A 17,236-nucleotide genomic window follows, 5' to 3' on the forward strand; every position below is an offset into this window, starting at 1 on the left:
GCCCGACGCCGCCTCCCCGCCGCCCCTCGCCGTCCGCCCGCCCCCGCCGGGAGCCCCACGTGCCTGTCCGCCCCGGGGAGGGGCTGGGCCGGGCCGGAGGCAGCCTCGCTGTGGCAGGATGTTCACGTCCAAGTCCAATTCGGTGTCGCCTTCGCCGTCCCTGGAGCAGGCGGACTCGGACGCGCTGGACATCAGCACCAAAGTGCAGCTCTACGGGGTGCTGTGGAAGCGGCCTTTCGGGAGGCCGTCGGCCAAGTGGTCCCGGCGGTGAGTGCGCCCCCGGGCCCCCAGCCGGCCTGAGCGCCCCGCCCAGTCCCTCAAGTCCCCGTCCTGCCTCTGCCTCCCGTCGCGACCTTGGCCTCGCCCCATTTCACTCTACGATGGCTCCCCCTGGAAGATGCGGCTCGTGGCCTGGGCCGGGAGAGCCGGAGTGGGACCACCGGCCTGGGCGTGGCGGTGGATTCTCTGTGCAATGAGCCTGGGTCCCGAGTGGGGAGGTTGGTGTGTGGCAGGAGCCCGGCTGAGTCAGGCCGGGCCAGACTCTGCCTCGGAGGGAGAAACACCACCTCCAGCCAAAGGGACCTCCCGGGACCTCCACTGCCAATCCCATCCTCCTCGCCACCCGCTGCCCCAGGCCTCGAGAGCGGGCTTGGAACTGGCGCCGGTGTCTCCCTTCCGCCCACCTCCAACCCGGGGCACGCTCGGCTCAGCCCGCAGGGCCGCCGGCCCTACTGAAAGGCTCCACCAGGGGAGGGAGGAAGAGCCGGGGAGGGTCTGTGCTCGCCCCGGGGAAGTGATGTTGCAACCCCTCCAACTGTCCCTTGGGGGAAAAACTGCTTTTTGGTTTTTTGTTTTTGTTTTTCATGTGGGCCCGGGGAAAAGGGATTCCAGTGCTTCAGGTGGAGGAGCTGGAAAGGAGGGACGAAGCCGGAGTGGGGGAGGGGACACATTGGTGGAGTCAGAAGATCGATCCTTTGGAAGGGGAGGTGGGGAGAGCCAGAGCAGCCCCAGCCCCATCCTCCAGCACCAGCTTCCTGATCCTCAGCTCAGAGGCGACTCCCCAGACTTCAGCAGCCATTTTCCACTTACAAATGGGCCTGGCAGGTGTTGGGAGAAGAGGGAGCTCACAGCCCTGGACTTGCAAAAAGTGCCCAATGCTGGCTTCAGGTGCTGTGGGCTGTGTTCTGGACAGTTTTCACCCTCGAGCCAATTTCAGTTCTGAGATTTGCTACTGGTGTGATCTAGAGAACTCAGACCCTGAGTCTGCCCCTGAGCAGAGAGGGCCTCAAATGTTCCCAGGACCACAGACCATGTGAATGTGGTAGTGATTGGTTCTGATGTTCTACTTTGATGAATAATTTAATATTTCTATAAGACCGCAGGACAAATGGAGCAGTGGACAGTGTTCCACATTTTACATAGCTGGTTTCATGTACTTTGGTTACTGCTGAGAGGTGTTCTTTCTGGTACTTAATGGGAAACAGTTTCTTTGAGTCCCTCCAAAGTTAAACTTATCTCTGATCCCCCAATTGGGGGCTTGGAGCAGCATGGAGAGAATTTGAGGGGCTTCAGGGTCGGACTGAGCTGCAGCCACCGAGAGCCAGAAGCAGCTTTGTTTCTACCAGGGCACTTGGGTGGGTGTGGGAAGGCTGCGTGTAGATTCAAGTACCATTAGCAGAATGCCCTCCCGCCCCTCGCACACACCCCCATCTCTCTTCTGCTTCAGCTGTTCCAGGAAGCCAGCACTTCACCATTGGGTCCAGCTGCTGTCCCTGTATTGCCACTGGGTCTTGTCATCCAAGACCTCTTGCCAGACATTTTCACCTTATTGTATCCCGAGTAAATGCTAGGCACTTGGGACCCTCAGGGTATGTCCCCCGATCCCCCCCAACACTGCTGCAGGTAGAGTGGGGACCTGGCCCCTGCACCGGCAGTCGATTCCAGGGCTGGAAGTGTCAGGGCTCAAAGGCTCCGAGCTGAAAGCATCGTGATGGAACCTAGGGAGGCTTGGAGGACTTTAACAGCCCCTGCCCCAAGCATCGCCATTAGTCCCCACGGACACCCCAAAACCACCTAAGTCAGAACAGTGTGCCTGCTCTGCAAATACAGCTTCAAGTCGAGTCCTCCAGCCTCCTTCCAAGGAGATAGTCACATCAGTTCCCTTCTGTTATAGGAACTCTGGAGCTGCTACTGTGCAGATTCCTCCTCCCCTGGGGCTCATGGAAGAACTAACATCCCACTTGCCTTTACCCAAGTTCTCAATTCTAGGAATATGTAACACACATGCACACACACTCACATACATGAAGGATTTAGTCCTGGGTCAGCGACAGAGCCAGCCAGAGAGGGTCTCGGTGTGGAGGAGGCATGATGCTCAGCTCAGCCCCTCTCGCTTCCCAGCAGCACACCCCCACTCCCCCCACCCTCCACTCCCCAGCTCCAGTTTCCCATTTGTTAAGTGCAGTCTCTGGACCTCAGCTAATTAGCAGCCACAGGAAGGCTTGGGGAAAGGGCAGTACAGGCCCACCACTGCAGATCCTTGCCATTAGGCCGATCGATGCCCTGGCTGGGGACGGCTAAGGGGAGGGGGGCCTGAAAAGGCTCTGTGTTGCATAAAAAAGTGGACAGGATTGAACCGGCTGTGGCCGGCTGGCTTCTGTAAAACCTCTTCCGGGGTCTGCCTTAGGACTCCTGCCTCCAGCCCCCACGGCCCAAGCAGCCCTGCCTTCCTGGTGTGGGAAGATGCCCTTGAGTTAAAGAGTCAGCTTATTTTCCCATGGGCAACAAAAGGGGGAGGAATCAAAAGCATTAATTAGCAGAGCTAAGAGAATCTGGGAGAGGTGTCTAGAGGGTAAGGTAAGGTTGATGACTCTGTCCTCCCCTTGGTCTGTGAGCAGTGGAGACACAGGGCAAAGACTGGCAAAGACCCCGACAGCAAGGAGGAAGAAGTGGGGAGTCAGCCTCAGTGTCAGCAGGGCAGTGGGCTGGCCGAGCAGCCAGGCTAACTCTTTCCTGGGGGGTTAATACTTTTCCCCAACATTCTCGCCCCTCTCCCATATCCCTTCTGACCACTTCCCAAGGCCGGAGCCCCTAATTGCTGTTACCAGAAGGTGCCTGGCACAAAGGAGGAGCTCGATACGTGTTAGCTACTTTTAAAATTATTGGTTTCCACATTCTCTCTCCTGCATTTGACTATAAGCTCTCGCAGGCAGGGAATCATCAAGCCACCGGGCCCAGCATAGTACCTGGCTGCAACAGGTGATTCATTAATGCTTTCTGGACGAGCTGACCAGGAGCTTGCAGTCACTTTGCAAAGATAAGCTCTAGGAAGACAAACAATTCCAGGTCATAAGTGATGAGAAGGACCAGGCAACACAGAGCACATCAGCTGAGAGCTTGGGCTTTGTCAGTGGTGATAGCTGAGTTCCAAGTTGTCCACTTACTAGTTGCATAATCTCTATGTGCCTCAGTTTCCTTGCCAGAAAATAACAAACAACCCCCCCACACACCTCCATTTATTAGAGTCGTTATGAGAAATTTAAATATAATAATGTCAGCAATCCCACTGCTTGGTATTTATCCAAAGGAAAGAAAATTAGCACACTGAAGAGATATCTGCACCTCCATGTTTATCGCAGCACTATTCACAGTAGCCAAGATATGGAATCAACCTAGGTGACTATCAACAGATGAATGGATAAAGAAAATGTGGTATATACACAATGGAATACCACTCAGCCATGAAAAAGAATAAAATCCTGTCATTTGAGGCAACGTGGATGAGCCTGGAACACATTATGTTTGGTAAAGTAAGTCAGGCACAGACAGAGAAGTACTGCATGTTCTCACTCTTATTTGGGAGCTAAACAAACAAACAAGCAAACAAAAAATTGAGCTTTTAGGAGTAGGGACTACAATTGTGGTTACAAGAGGCTGGGAAGGGGAGAGGGAAGAGGAGATAGGGGAGAGATTGGTTAATGGATACAAAATTCCAGCTAGGTAGAAAAAACTTAGTGGGGTACAGTGTGCTCAGCATCTGTAATTAACAATAATTCATTGTATGTTCTCACATGGCTGAAAGAGAGGAGCTCAAATGCTCTCATCACAAAGAGGTAATACATTTTTGTGATGATGAACATGCTAATTAACCTCATTTAATCATCACACATTGTCTACATGTATTGAAATATAACTCTGTACCCCATAAATATGTACAATCAATACATGTCGATTAAAAATAAATAAATACATAGATAAATATGATAATGTCAATGAAACACTTAGCAAAGTGAGTGCCTTCGCACGCTATAAATGCTCCTTAATCTGGAGGTAAAAATTCCATTCTTTACAACCAGACAGAGGAGGCAGCCAGGGTTGACACCAACCCCTTACCTCACATGGACTCTGGGATTCACACAACCCATGGGGGCAGACAAGGGGGGCCGACAGTCACAGCTTCTCCAAGGACTGATGTTGGGGCTGGAAAAGGGAGTGGACTTCACACAGGGGGAGGGGCAGATGCAGGCATGTGCCATGTGTTTGGAGGGCAGGGAGCTGGCCAGCTGGGCTGGAGCCAAGAGCTCCTTCCAGTAGGAGCTGTGTGAACACAAATGGGAAAGGAGGTCAGGGGAGGCTGCAGCAGATACTGAACCTGATGATAATAAATAATAGTGACAGTAATACCAAAATTAAACATTTACTGAAATTAACCACAATGTTCTGCGGTTGTGCGAACACACTCAATGCTGTGTGAACAAACTCAACTCTATGAGGTATAAGTATTATTGTTATCCCAAATTGCACATGAGGGACTTGATACCTAAAGAGGTTAAGTAACTTGCCCCAGTCACAGTCCTGGTAAGTGACAGAGCTCTAAACCTTGGCTTTCCCCAGCCTTGATACCTACTGCCTCTGTCCCATCCGCTTCCTGGCCGGGAGCTGGAAGGAACAGCTCCTTAGGCAGTGGGGGGTGGAGAGGAGGAGTAGGGATCAGTGTCCATGGCTTCTAATCGCAGCTCCACTCTACCCTAGGTGTGTGGTTTTGCACATATTATTTCACCTCTAAACCTCAGTTTCCTCATCTGTAAAATAGGATCAAAAGTTCTACTCTCTGGGATTGTTACATGGACCAAATACCCTAATACACATAGAGCCCTTGGCACAGAGCCGATACATGAGAACGGCGAAATCAATGGCGACTAACTCTAGCCTTACACAGCCAGCCTCATTCTGCAGGGTCCCAAGGAGGTGGCCCCTGGCTTGCAGTCAGAATGAGAGTGTCTGGGAGCTAGGGGACTCTGGAAGAAGGGGTGGGAAGAGGAAGTGTCCCTCTGGGCAGGGCACTCAGTTCTGAGCCCCCACCTGCTGAGAAGCTGAGAGTCATCAACTGGAGCAGTGGCTGTCACTGAGACAGGTTAATAAGCAAAGCCAGTCCTTTGTGCCCTAGAGGTGTGCTTACCAAATGAGCCCTTTGTTGAGCAGTACTCATCCCTGCCAGCCAGGTCTGTGCCAGCTCCCCTCCCTTAACGCCCACCCCCACCCAAGCCAAGCTGAGAAGAACGGACACTGGGCCAGGTGCAGCATGTGGACCCTTCATGAGCCCTGCAGCCCACAGGGGCCCCAAGGCCTGCTGAAGTCTGGCTGGCACAGAGCAAAGACTGCCCTTGTCATCCATCTTACCCTGCCTCTCTCTCTTCTGTCCCTTAGAGGGCAAGAGGGGGAGGGGTGTGGCATTTGGGGACACACCCTGTGTGACAGACAAGTGCTGAGGACTTCACACACTTCCATCCACTGGATCCTTTCTTGCTCCCTAATGATACGTGTCGATAGTCCCTAATGGATCCCCTGTCTTTACTCGGGCAATCTATTCTCAACACAGCAGTCAGGATGAGCCTTTTGCAATGTAAGTCAGATCATGTCACTCCTGGGTTGTCCCTCTCATTCGAAGGAAAAGCCAGCCTCTACCAGCTAGCTGTATGAGTTTCAGCAAGTCGTGCTACCTCCCAGCTTCATGTCTGCCCATGTAAGATGCAGGGAGTACTTGCCTCATGGGATAGACATGTGTGTTAAATGCATTAACAGAGGCATCTGCTTGGGGTAGGTGCTAAATAAACGTTAGCTTTATCATATTATTGTAATAGCCACAGGGCCTCACTCCCCCTGCTGCAGCTCTCTTCCCACGCCAGGGCCTTTGCACCTGCAGCTCTGCTGCCTGTAGCCCCTTCCCTCTTCTCAAAGGTCACCTTCTTAATTAGGATCTCGCTGACCACCCTGCTGATTGTCAACACTCTTCCCTCTGTTGTCACTCCCAATCCCCCCTACCCTGATTTGTCTTCTTCCATAGCATTTAGCTGCATCTGGCACATGACCTTTCTCTCTCCCTCCCTCCTTATTTATTTACCGACTGCTCCCCACTACATGCGTGTAGTGTAAGTTCTCTGGAGACAGGGATTTTTGTCTCTTGTCCATTACCATAGCTCCAGCATCTACAGCAGTGCCTGGCACAGAGTGGGAGCTCAGTAACTAATTGTTGAATCAATGAATGAATCTCACAGCAGCCCTAAGAGCCAGATATTTGCACCCCCATTTTATAGAGGAAGAAACAGAAGCTCAGCAAGGCTGGGAGCTTGCCTGAAACTGCTGCTGCAGGGATGGGGATGGCTGGGCCCCAGAGCCCCTCTCTCCCTGTCCATGCATCTAATGATCGTCTGCCTACCCCACCCCCAAGTCCCCAGCACAGTGCTTTGCCCTGAGTGGGAAGGAGCTTCAGAAGTGGCAGGAAGGCAAGAAGGTATTTGACTCAGTCAGTTCGGCCTGCCATAACAAAATACCACGGACTGGGTGGCTCAAACAACAGAAATTTACTTTCTCACAGTTCCGGAGGCTGGAAGTCTGCGATCAGGGTACCAGCATAGTTGAGTTCTGGTGAGGGCCCTTTTCCTGGCTTGCAGACAACCACCTTCTCTATATGTCCTCACATGGTGGGGGAGGGGAAAGAGAGAGTTCTATTGGATTAGGGCTCCACTAATGACCTCATTTAACCTTCATTACCACCTAAAGACCCCATCTCCAGATGTAGTCGCATTTGGTTTTAGGGCATCCACATATGAATGGGGAGGGGGACACAATTCAGTCCACAGCGGTATTTCAGAAGCTGTTGAGAGGGGGTGGCCCCCAGGAGACAGCCCTGTGCTGCTAGGCTCACACTTCCCTGCACCGATGCATATTCAGACCGTGGGAATGCGTCACTCAGCCCTGTCCTGAGTCCTCTGTGCGTTGGCAGAGTGATGAGCACAATCTCATTTGATCCATACAATAACCACATAAAGTAAGTGTTATTGCCCCCATTTTACAGGCAAAGAAACTAAGGCTCAGAGAGGTGAGCTTACTTGCCCAAGGGCCTCCAGCTGGAAAATGGCCAAAGCCTGTGCTCTTAACTACGCTGTGAAGTTCCCTTGAAACAGGCAGGGAATGTCTCCCTCAGCCTATGGGATTAAAGCGGCATGGCCCTGCCCTCCAGGAGCTTAGCACTCCCTCAGGACAAGAAGGGTATATGGGGTAAGGCAGTGGGCGCTAAGTGCCAAGTGCATGGGCCAGTTAGTGCGGGAGCTCAGACGTCTCTGTGGGCTGGGCTGGTCATCAAGGGTGAGCAGGGTTCAGCAGGATGAAGAGCAAGAGGAGGGCACTACAGGTGGAACGGCACATCTCCATCTGCAGGGTCATGCAGACGTGGTGCGGGAGGCAGCGGGCCCAGTGTTTGCCCGCAGCACAGAGACGTCAAGTGCGGTGCGGCGGGAAAGGTGAGAGGTGGGCAGGGTCAGGTGCTGGAGGGCAGCCGGTGGTACTTGGAAAGGCCTGTGGGAAGGGCTGGCATTAGCAGGGTGTCGCTCCTGAGCAGGTCCACAGGGCTGCATTTGCCATATTGCTGAGCAGAGAGGGTTGACACAGATAAGGAGAATGGGTGGCATGACTCACACCAAAGCACAAAGCTGCGCTTCACTCTCCTCCGGAAAGGACAGATGGCAGTGAGAACAGTCCCGGGCCTGCCTCCCCTCAGCAGCTGTTGCCTCAGGAGAGACCACGTGGCTGGTAGGGCCTTCAGGGATTCACTGACGGCACATGCTCTCCAGCAACTTTTCAAGCGCGAGAGGGCGCTTTCAACTAGTGGTGTGCTTGTAAATGTTTAACAACCGGCTCTTGGGGAGAGGGCAGGGCTGTTTTGTAGTATTTGATTTTCATGGTATAAATACTCTTGCCATGGCCAAAGCCAAGCTACCAATGCCATGTCACTGAATGCAGAGCAGGGGAAAGCTTCACACGGTTGGCTATTGTGAGCCCATGCAGGCCGGCTCCAACACACCACTGCTTTAAACTCCCCCGCCCCAACACACACACACACTCAAGGACTTTCAGAAACTCCACCACATTCTGCTCACATCCCATCACTACAACAGCGGTGTTAGCAGAGGCCCTGGAGGAAGGAGCCAGCCACCTGGGTGTCCCTGAGCCTTGGGGCTTTGAGGCCCAATTGCATCTCCCCCTGGAGGGCACTTGGTGTCTTGTCACAGTCAGCTCCAACCATTAGTCCTGTAAGTCCCTGGGGTGGGTCCAAATGCTCCACATGTTGGCTAAGGATGTTGCTTTCCTAAGAGTTAGAAAGCAGCAAAGTCACAGACTGTCAGTTAGATCTGCGTTCCAGAAGGAGACTGCAGAGCAGTCTGAGACAAGGCAATGCAGGTGTCACACAGTGGGCTGTTTGGGGCTGCAGACCTGGCCTCACTAGCCTGGCACCCCAATTGCCTTTGACTACCAGCCTTCATGTTCACTTGCCGAAAGACCTGTCTTGGAATCTTGCATCTTCTGTTCTTCCTAGAGGAGACCCTAAGTGACGGGAGGTACCTGAGGGGGAGGGCCACTGATGCCCTGCTGTGTCGAGGGCACTAGTTCAGGGGGACGAAGGCAGCCAGACCTGGAAGCCAGTCGTGGGCTTCCCACCACAGCTGCCCACTGGTGCGAGGGTCGGGCTGCCTGCGGGGAGGCCAACTGGCCAGCTGAGTCATTTGTGCAGATGTGGAACACGAGTTGGTGAGGATGAGTCTGAGCTGGTGTCCCCATGGGCTCCCATGTGAGTCCAGAGCCCCCAAGGGTGCTCTCCCTGTCGCAGGAAACCTCACTCCTTCTCTCCTGGTTACCCCTCCTTCCCCACCACCCACTACAGGTTTTTCATCATCAAAGAGAGCTTTCTGCTTTACTACTCTGAGAGTGAAAAAAAGAGCTTTGAAACCAATAAGTACTTCAATATACATCCTAAGGTGAGGTGTTCCCTCCCCAGGGCCACAGTGGGGGAGGGCCCAGTGGAGACATCAGGGGGTGGCATCGTGTGAGGGTAGGGGACTGTCTGTTGTCTTGCTCTGGTCTGACAGTGAGTCTAGAGAGCAAACCCTCTCGGAGCAAAGGACCCCCTGCACCCTCCTGGGCTGGACCCCCAACCTCCTGTGCCCCCGAGCTGCCCCAGCCCTTCCTCTCCCCTCTGGGAGTCAGTTCTGGCCTCTGTCCAGGGTCTGGCCTCCAGCTTGGTGCCTTGGCAGGACTTGGCTTTGGCTGAGGACCCCCCAGGGGCCCTGGGTGACCTGAGTTGGGCGGGGTGGGGGCTGCCTGTTCTGCTTCTTCCTCAGGGCGTCATCCCTCTGGGGGGCTGCCTGGTGGAGGCCAAGGAAGAGCCTAGCATGCCCTATGCCATGAAGATCTCCCATCAAGACTTCCACGTGAGTAAAGCCACCCTAAGCCCAGGTTCAGCAGGGCAGACCAGCTTCTTCTCAGGCTCCCTGGAGACGGTCCCTCCAGCGGCCTTGCCTGGGATGAGTGTCGGTGCTCAGGAGTGTCATGGAGGACAGGGTAGGAGAGAAAAGCTGGGCCTCCCTCACCCTCGAGGTGGCCGCCTCTCAGGCATGCCCACGGTTCCTCTCCTGGCAGGGGAACATCTTGCTGGCCGCCGAGTCCGAGTTTGAGCAGACACAGTGGCTGGAGATGCTGCAGGAGTCTGGGAAGGTGTAAGTGGTCGCCGCCAGGAGGTGGGCAGCCTGAGGGTCCAGAAGGAGGGGGTGTGGGCTGGGCTGCCCCTGAATGCCCACTTCTCTGCTGGGATCCTGGTGGGTACCGGGACAGGGCTGTGGGAGTCAGCTAGGGTGGATGAGAGGAGACAGGACAGGTTTTAGAGCACCCACCAGTGAAGGATCCCCTAAGTGAGCTTGGAAAGTGCTAGACTCCTGGGAATGAATCTAGCATCACTGGTCATATTTCATGCCTCCTCACACCCATCTCACCTCCCCAGGCTCATAATTAATCCCAGCAAGGTCCAGAGCTAGTACTTTGTGAATCAGAGTCTAGACCAAAACCCCCAGCCTGACAGAGTCCATTTGCATGTAGCCCCCTGTCCTGGCACCTGCTTATCTGAGCTGGGCCGTGCTTTTTGCTCAGCAGATAACACTGAGTGAGTGCCCTGTGCCAGGCCTTGCACCAGGTGGTGGGCATCCAGCAGTGCAGAAAGCCGCCTGGCATGCAATCTCTTCCCTGCTCTGAAAGTGCTGTTGGCCCAACCCCTAGTGGCCCACTTTGCAGCCTGGGCCAGCCTCCAGTTACTGTAGCTGATCGATGCTGGTGGCGTGCCCAGAGTCATGGCTGCCAGAGTAACTGCGAACTGAGATTCTGGAGGAGAAAGGGTGGGCGAGCACAAAACATGCGCGTTCTCTTTCTCCTCTGCCCTCTTGTTTGAATGATTTTGTGTTTCTTCCTCTTCTCCTCTGTCCCATCTGCCCTCCCTCCCCAGGACCTGGAAGAATGCCCAGCTGGGAGAAGCCATGATCAAAAGCCTGGAGGCCCAGGGGCTGCAGTTGGCTAAGGAGAAGCAGGAGTATTTAGGTTCGCTGGAGGAGTAAACTAAGAGCGGAGGTTTCCTAATGGTAGCACTTGGGGGCTGGGGGCTATAGCCAGGGGCTTGGTGGGGGAGACAGGTGGAAATGGGGATGTTTCAGGTAGGGCTGAGCAGACTATGAGGAGTCAGAGACCAGTTTGGCCCCTGGAGGGCTTTATGGTGCAATAAATGTCCTTTTGGGGGACCGGCCTGTGGCTCACTCGGGAGAGTGCGGTGCTGATAACACCAAGGCCACGGGTTTGGATCCCATATAGGGATGGCCGGTTGCTCACTGGGTGGGCGTGGTGCTGACGAGGTTTCCTAATGGTAGCACTTGGGGGCTGGGGGCTATAGCCAGGGGCTTGGTGGGGGAGACAGGTGGAAATGGGGATGTTTCAGGTAGGGCTGAGCAGACTATGAGGAGTCAGAGACCAGTTTGGCCCCTGGAGGGCTTTATGGTGCAATAAATGTCCTTTTGGGGGACCGGCCTGTGGCTCACTCGGGAGAGTGCGGTGCTGATAACACCAAGGCCACGGGTTTGGATCCCATATAGGGATGGCCGGTTTGCTCACTGGGTGAGCGTGGTGCTGACAACACCAAGTCAAGGGTTAAGATCCCCTTACCGGTCATCTTTAAAAAAAAAAAAAAAATGTCCTTTTGGCCAGCATGGCTGGAGGCAGGAGAGCCTGATGGTTAGGAGCCTGGGCTCTGGATACATTTATCTATCAGCTGTGTATGCCTTTAGGCAGCTTGGCCTCTCTGAGCCTCTATTTCCTCAGCCTTAAAATGGAGATAAAAATAGTTCCTAGTTTTTAGAGGTGGTATGGGGCTCAGGTTAAATAAGAAAATGCCTGAAATCACTTGGGCCAGGCATGCAGTGAGGGCTCCATAAATGGCGTCAATGATGTTGTCCTACCCTGGTCCCTAGACTTGTCCCCAACCATACCCCCAGACCACCTTGAACATATCCATGGGGTTCCAGGCCCCTGTGCCCCTGACTGGTTGGAAAACATGCTGGGAGAGAAGATGGTGAGACTGGGATTTGGTACTTTGCTTGGGACCCTCTCCCCTTCTGCCTGCTTAGACACTTGGGGCCCCAGCACTGAGTGCCTGCTCCAGACACCTATCTACCCCCCTCCAGGACTCTGCCCTTCCCACTAGCCAGACACTAGTGCAGGTGGGAGGTGAGCTAGGGATGAGCCCAGCTACAGCAGCCCTGAGGACAGAGGCCACCTTGGGTCTGGAGTGAGCCTTTCGTGAGTGTGTGTGTGTGCTTGCTTTGGCAGACAAACTGATGGAAGAGACTGAAGAACTCTGTCTTCAGAGGGAGCAGAGAGAGGTAGGAGCATGCTGAGGATGCTCAGAATTGCTGCTGCTCCCCAGCACCTCCTGCTCTGTGGGGCCCTTAACAGCCACAGCGCATGGTGTGTGCATTAGGGAGTGATGTAGAGGAGATGGGCACTCAGAGAACCTGCTGGAAAATCAGACCAGGCAGAGCAGGGAGGTCAAGTGAGGTGACAGTGCTTAGGACCTGCCGTAGCTTATTGGCAAGAAGTGATTCTCTTTGCCAGCCCCTGGGAGGAAAGTAGAAATGGTGGGTGACCAAATTCTGGAGAAAGAGCCATTCCAAAATTTTATAAGCTACTTTTTGAGGTAGTGAGCTGCCTGTCAATGATAGTCACAAGAGGCTGTAATGGCCTCTCTTATCCATAGAAGGGCTGCTAGCACCATAAGGGTGACTTGGTTTGATGATCTCAAAGATTCCTTCATTCTCTAAATGTCTGCAAGTCCTGAGCAGGCCTAGCACTGGCTTGAGGAAGCCTGTGGGGTCAAGGAGACTCTTGCTTCATTTGAGGTTGGGGAGTCATTGAAGTTCACTTCATTTGGAACCTCTGTGCAGCACTGGGCCTTGCTGTTTTGAGGAGTCATTAACACACCTGAAGGGCAGGGCAGGATAGTGGTTAGCAGTGCAGACTCTGGAGCAGGGCTGCCCGTGTTAGTATTTGACACTCACCACTCCTAGATGTGTGATCTTAGGCAAATTACTTAACCTCTCTGAAATCAATATTCTCATCTGAAAAATGGGGATAATAAAAGAACCCATCTTACCAGTGGTGTTGTGAGGATTGAGATATTACATTTACATATAAAGTATATATGGCACATACATGTGCTTAATGAATATCGTGCATGTTAACATTACAATCATGTTATTCTTATGAGCCCATCCCGCATGTGAACTCTCTGAGGCTCGAAGTGGCAGAGTGGCTTGTCCAGAGGAGCCTGATTGAGTCCACTTCTCTTTGCCTGGTCACTTTTCCCTGTCCTCTCCTAGGCAAGTCATAGGGCTGGGGCCATCTGCCTTGGCTCAGTGCCTGACTTGACCTTAGTAACTCTTCACCCTTCCCTACCACCCCTCGTTGGTCTCTGAAATAGGCTGTATAGTTAAGAAGCACCATGTCTCCTTTGCACCCCAAACATTCCCAGAGCCTGGCACACCTCCTAGCCCAGGATGAGTGCTTGATAAATGTGGAATGAATCAATGAACGAACAGGTTTGATTCTTCCAACTTTACATTATATCTTGATTTTAATCCAGTAGGGGAACCCACCCTCATTTTTCTTCTTTCAAATCCTTATTAGTTATTCTTACCCATGTATTCTTCCAGCTGGGCTTCAGAATTATTTTGTTGATTACGAAGGGAAAAAAGAAAAAAGATTAAGGATTTGTATTTAGATGGCATGGATTTGCGATTGGCACTGTGACAGCACTGTCTTCTTCCACCCCCGAGAGCTTGGGCCTCCGTGTCTCCAGGCTCTCATCTGGGTCCCGCATCAGAGTTCTGTCATTTTCTTCATGCGGTTCTATACATTTCAAGTGAGTCTTCTGGTATATTGTCAGCAACTTAAAGACAGGTGATTCGGGAAGTCTGGGTATGGAATGGAGTGACAGACACAACCACCGGCGGGGAGAGACAGACTTATCCATCAGAGAGGCTAAATCTGGGGCAGCAGTTGGCCGGAGGAAAATTTAGACACTCTATCTAGGTCTTTAGCCAGGAAATTAGGACAGCAGAGACCCACTGCACACAGGCCTTGCTTAAAGCCACAGCATGTTGAAGGAGGGAGGCCTGTCAGCTGTGAACTCCCCGTTTTTTTGGTACAGGATGTGAGTGAGCCTCAGGTGCAGCTGGTACCTGCAGTGAAGGCTACACTGGGCAGGCAGGAGGGAGAGGACTGGGCCCATGTTCACATTCCTGTTGGCCGCATGTCTTAGATCAGGAAGAGAACTCAGATTCTACTCCTGGCTTTGCCACTGAGTCACCATGTCAATGTTTCTCCTTCCTCCACTTGCTCATCAGTGGGATGGGTCCGCCTGTCCCCTGCACCTTTCCTGTCTCCACATCAGGTCAGAGATTGTCTGAGTGTGCCTTGGGCCACTTGGAAAGACATTTGATATAGTGGCCCAGTGATAAGATGAAGATTCTCCTGATGATTCACGTGGTCTGTAAGAGACAGCCACAGTCTTCTAAAGGAAGATTCAGGGTCTGGAACTAAGAGACCTGGATTAGAGACTGAATTCTATCACTGTGTGACCTTAGGCATGTCTGTTACCCACTCTGAGCTTCAGTTTCTCCATCTGCGATGTCCGATAAGAGTGAAGTCTGCTGCCGCCTACCTCCTGGGTTGCAGTGAGGCTCAAGGAAATAGAATGCAGGGAAGTACTCTGTGGACTGGTAAGGCCCATGAAGATGTGCACTGTGTGATAGTGCAGCCTTGACATCCTCCATATGGCAGAAAGGGGCACAGGACTCTGGGACGTGAGCAGAGAGTTCAGGGGAGCCGTCCTGGGCTCATCTGCCTAGGGCCAGAAGACTATGTCCTCCCTTGGGCACAGATCCCCCAGAGGTCCCTGGATCCCTACGGCCTTCTCAGTCACCCTACCTTTCCTTCTCTGGCTGAGCTGTGAGGGCTCAGCCTCACATGTGGGCAGGCACATGGGAAATCAGAAATGCCCAGGGCAGGACAGGGTTTCTGGCAAGTTTCTTGCCACCTGGGATGCTCCTAGTCAGAATACATACTCTGAGCTGGAAAGAACCTCTCACTTCAAGTGTAAAGCTGTTTGCCGACCTCCCTGATGAATGTTGATCCTGATTTTGTGATGGACAGCTCATTCCCTCCATGGTTATTTGAAAGCTCTTCCTTCCATTGAGCTGAAATTTGCATTTTACTAACTTCTTTCTCTCCCTATACTCTTGCAACTTAAATCAGGCCCAAGAGTCTGCAGGACAAGTACGATATGGTAGAGAAAGGGTTTAGCTGCAGCAGGTCTCAGCTGACAACTTAGTCTGTGATGGGTCTGCTACAAACACTTATACCATCTTGGGCTACAGGAACAGAAAGTTCTGGCTGCTCCAGGTTTATGCATCTGAACATCAGCTTCATTTGAGTCATATCGGTAAAATGAAAAGTGGTAAAGAAGTGAGCAAGTAGGAAGGGGAGTTCCCTCTTTTTAAATTAATAAACTGATTTTTTAAGAATAGTTATAGGTTCATAGCAAAATTGAATGAACATCAGCTTCATTTGAGTCATATTGGTAAAATGAAAAGTGGTAAAGAAGCGAGCAAGTAGGAAGGGGAGTTCCCTCTCTCTTTTTAAATTAATAAACTGATTTTTTAAGAATAGTTATAGGTTCATAGCAAAATTGAATGGAAAGCACAGAAAGTTCCCACATACCCCCTGCCCATGGACACACAGAATCCCTCACTATCAGAGCTGGCCCATGGCTCACTTGGGAGAGCGTGGTGCTGATAACACCAAGGCCAAGGGTTCGGATCCCATATAGGGATAGCCAGTTAGCTCACTTGGGAGAGCGTGGTGCTGACAACACCAGGTCAAGGGTTAGGATCCCCTTACCCGTCATCTTTTAAAAAGAAAAAGAATCCCTCACTGTCTACACTCCACACCCGAGTGGTACATTTATTACAATTGATGAACCTATATCGACACATCACTACTACCCAAAGTCAACAGTCATCACTGTCACCCTGCATCCATAATCATCACTATCACCTAGAGTCTCACAACAATTGCCCAGAGCCCATAGTCCTCACTGTCACTCAAAGTCCACAGTCATCATTACTGCCCAAAGTCCATAGTTTACATTAGGGTTCACTCTTGGTGTTGTACATCCAATGGGTTTTGACAAATGTGTAATGTCATGTATCCACCATTGTAGTATCATACAGAACAGCCACACTGCCCTAAAAACCATGTGTGCTCTGCCTCAATTCGGTTCTTCCTCCCACTAATCCCTGGCAAGCACTGATACTTTTACTTTCTCCATAGTTTTGCCTTTTCCATAATGTTATGCATTTGGGATCCTACAGTATGTAGCTTTTTCAGATTGGTTTCTGTCACTTAGGAATATGTATTTAAGTTTCCTCCATGTCTTTCCATGACTTGTTAGCTCTGGGTTGTTTTTTTTTATTTTTTAGTTCTGAATAATATTTCACTGTCTTGATGTGCCACAGTTTGTTTATCCATTTCTCTGAAGGCCATCCTAGTTGCTTCCAAGTTTGGTCAATTATGAATAAAGTTGCAATAAAACATCCATATGCAGGTTTTTGCGTAGACTTACATTTTTAATTCATTTGAATAAGTAACAAGGAATCCAATTGCTGGATAATATGGTAAAATCATGTTTCGTTTTGTAGGAAGCTGCCAAACTGTCTTCCAAAGTGGCGCTACCATTTTGCATCCCCACCAGCAGTGAATAAGAGCTCCTACTGCTCCATATCCTTGCAAGGACTTGGTGTTGTCAGTGTTTTGTACTTTAGTCATTTTAATATGTGTGTTGTGGTATTTCATCATCGATTTAATTTGCAATTCCCTAATTAAATATGATGTTGAACATCTTTTCATCTGCTTATTTGCCATCTATATAGCTTCTTTGGTAAGGTCTTTTGTCCATTTCTAATTGGGTTGTTCATTTTCTTACTGTTGTTTTAAGAGTTCTTTATATATTTTGGATAACAGTCCTTCATCAGGTGTGCCTGCAAATATTTTCTCACACGCTGTGGCTTGTCTGCTCATTCTCTTGACATTGTTTTTTTTACAGAGCAGTTTTTTTTTTTTTTTTTTTTTTTTATTACTGGTAAGGGGATCTTAACCCTTGACTTGGTGTTATCAGCACCACACTCTCCCAAGTGAGCCACAGGCTGGCCCTAAACAAGTTTATATATTGATCAGTTGACGAAATGTTATAACCAGAGGTTCACAGAAACCTAACCCTGTATTTCCCCTGGGGCAGTGATTCAGTATTCAC

At 51.4% G+C, this 17,236-nt stretch overlaps 1 protein-coding gene across 1 annotated transcript in view; it reads left to right on the forward strand.

Annotated features, from left to right (window-relative positions):
• The first annotated feature begins 27 nt into the window (after window positions 1–27).
• Window positions 28–17,236, forward strand: part of PLEKHD1 (pleckstrin homology domain containing, family D (with coiled-coil domains) member 1) — a 28,111-nt gene continuing 10,902 nt past the window's right edge. Inside the window, exons 1-6 of the mRNA XM_008591436.1 lie at window positions 28–267; window positions 9,218–9,311; window positions 9,675–9,764; window positions 9,973–10,049; window positions 10,826–10,917; window positions 12,196–12,248. Of these exons, the coding sequence (XP_008589658.1) occupies window positions 119–267; window positions 9,218–9,311; window positions 9,675–9,764; window positions 9,973–10,049; window positions 10,826–10,917; window positions 12,196–12,248 (555 nt within the window). The 5' untranslated portion in view covers window positions 28–118. The remainder of the gene's footprint in view (window positions 268–9,217; window positions 9,312–9,674; window positions 9,765–9,972; window positions 10,050–10,825; window positions 10,918–12,195; window positions 12,249–17,236) is intronic.

Source organism: Galeopterus variegatus, unplaced genomic scaffold (genome assembly GCF_000696425.1).
Source record: "Galeopterus variegatus unplaced genomic scaffold, G_variegatus-3.0.2 Scaffold6912, whole genome shotgun sequence".
Taxonomy (NCBI): Eukaryota; Metazoa; Chordata; class Mammalia; order Dermoptera; family Cynocephalidae; genus Galeopterus; species Galeopterus variegatus.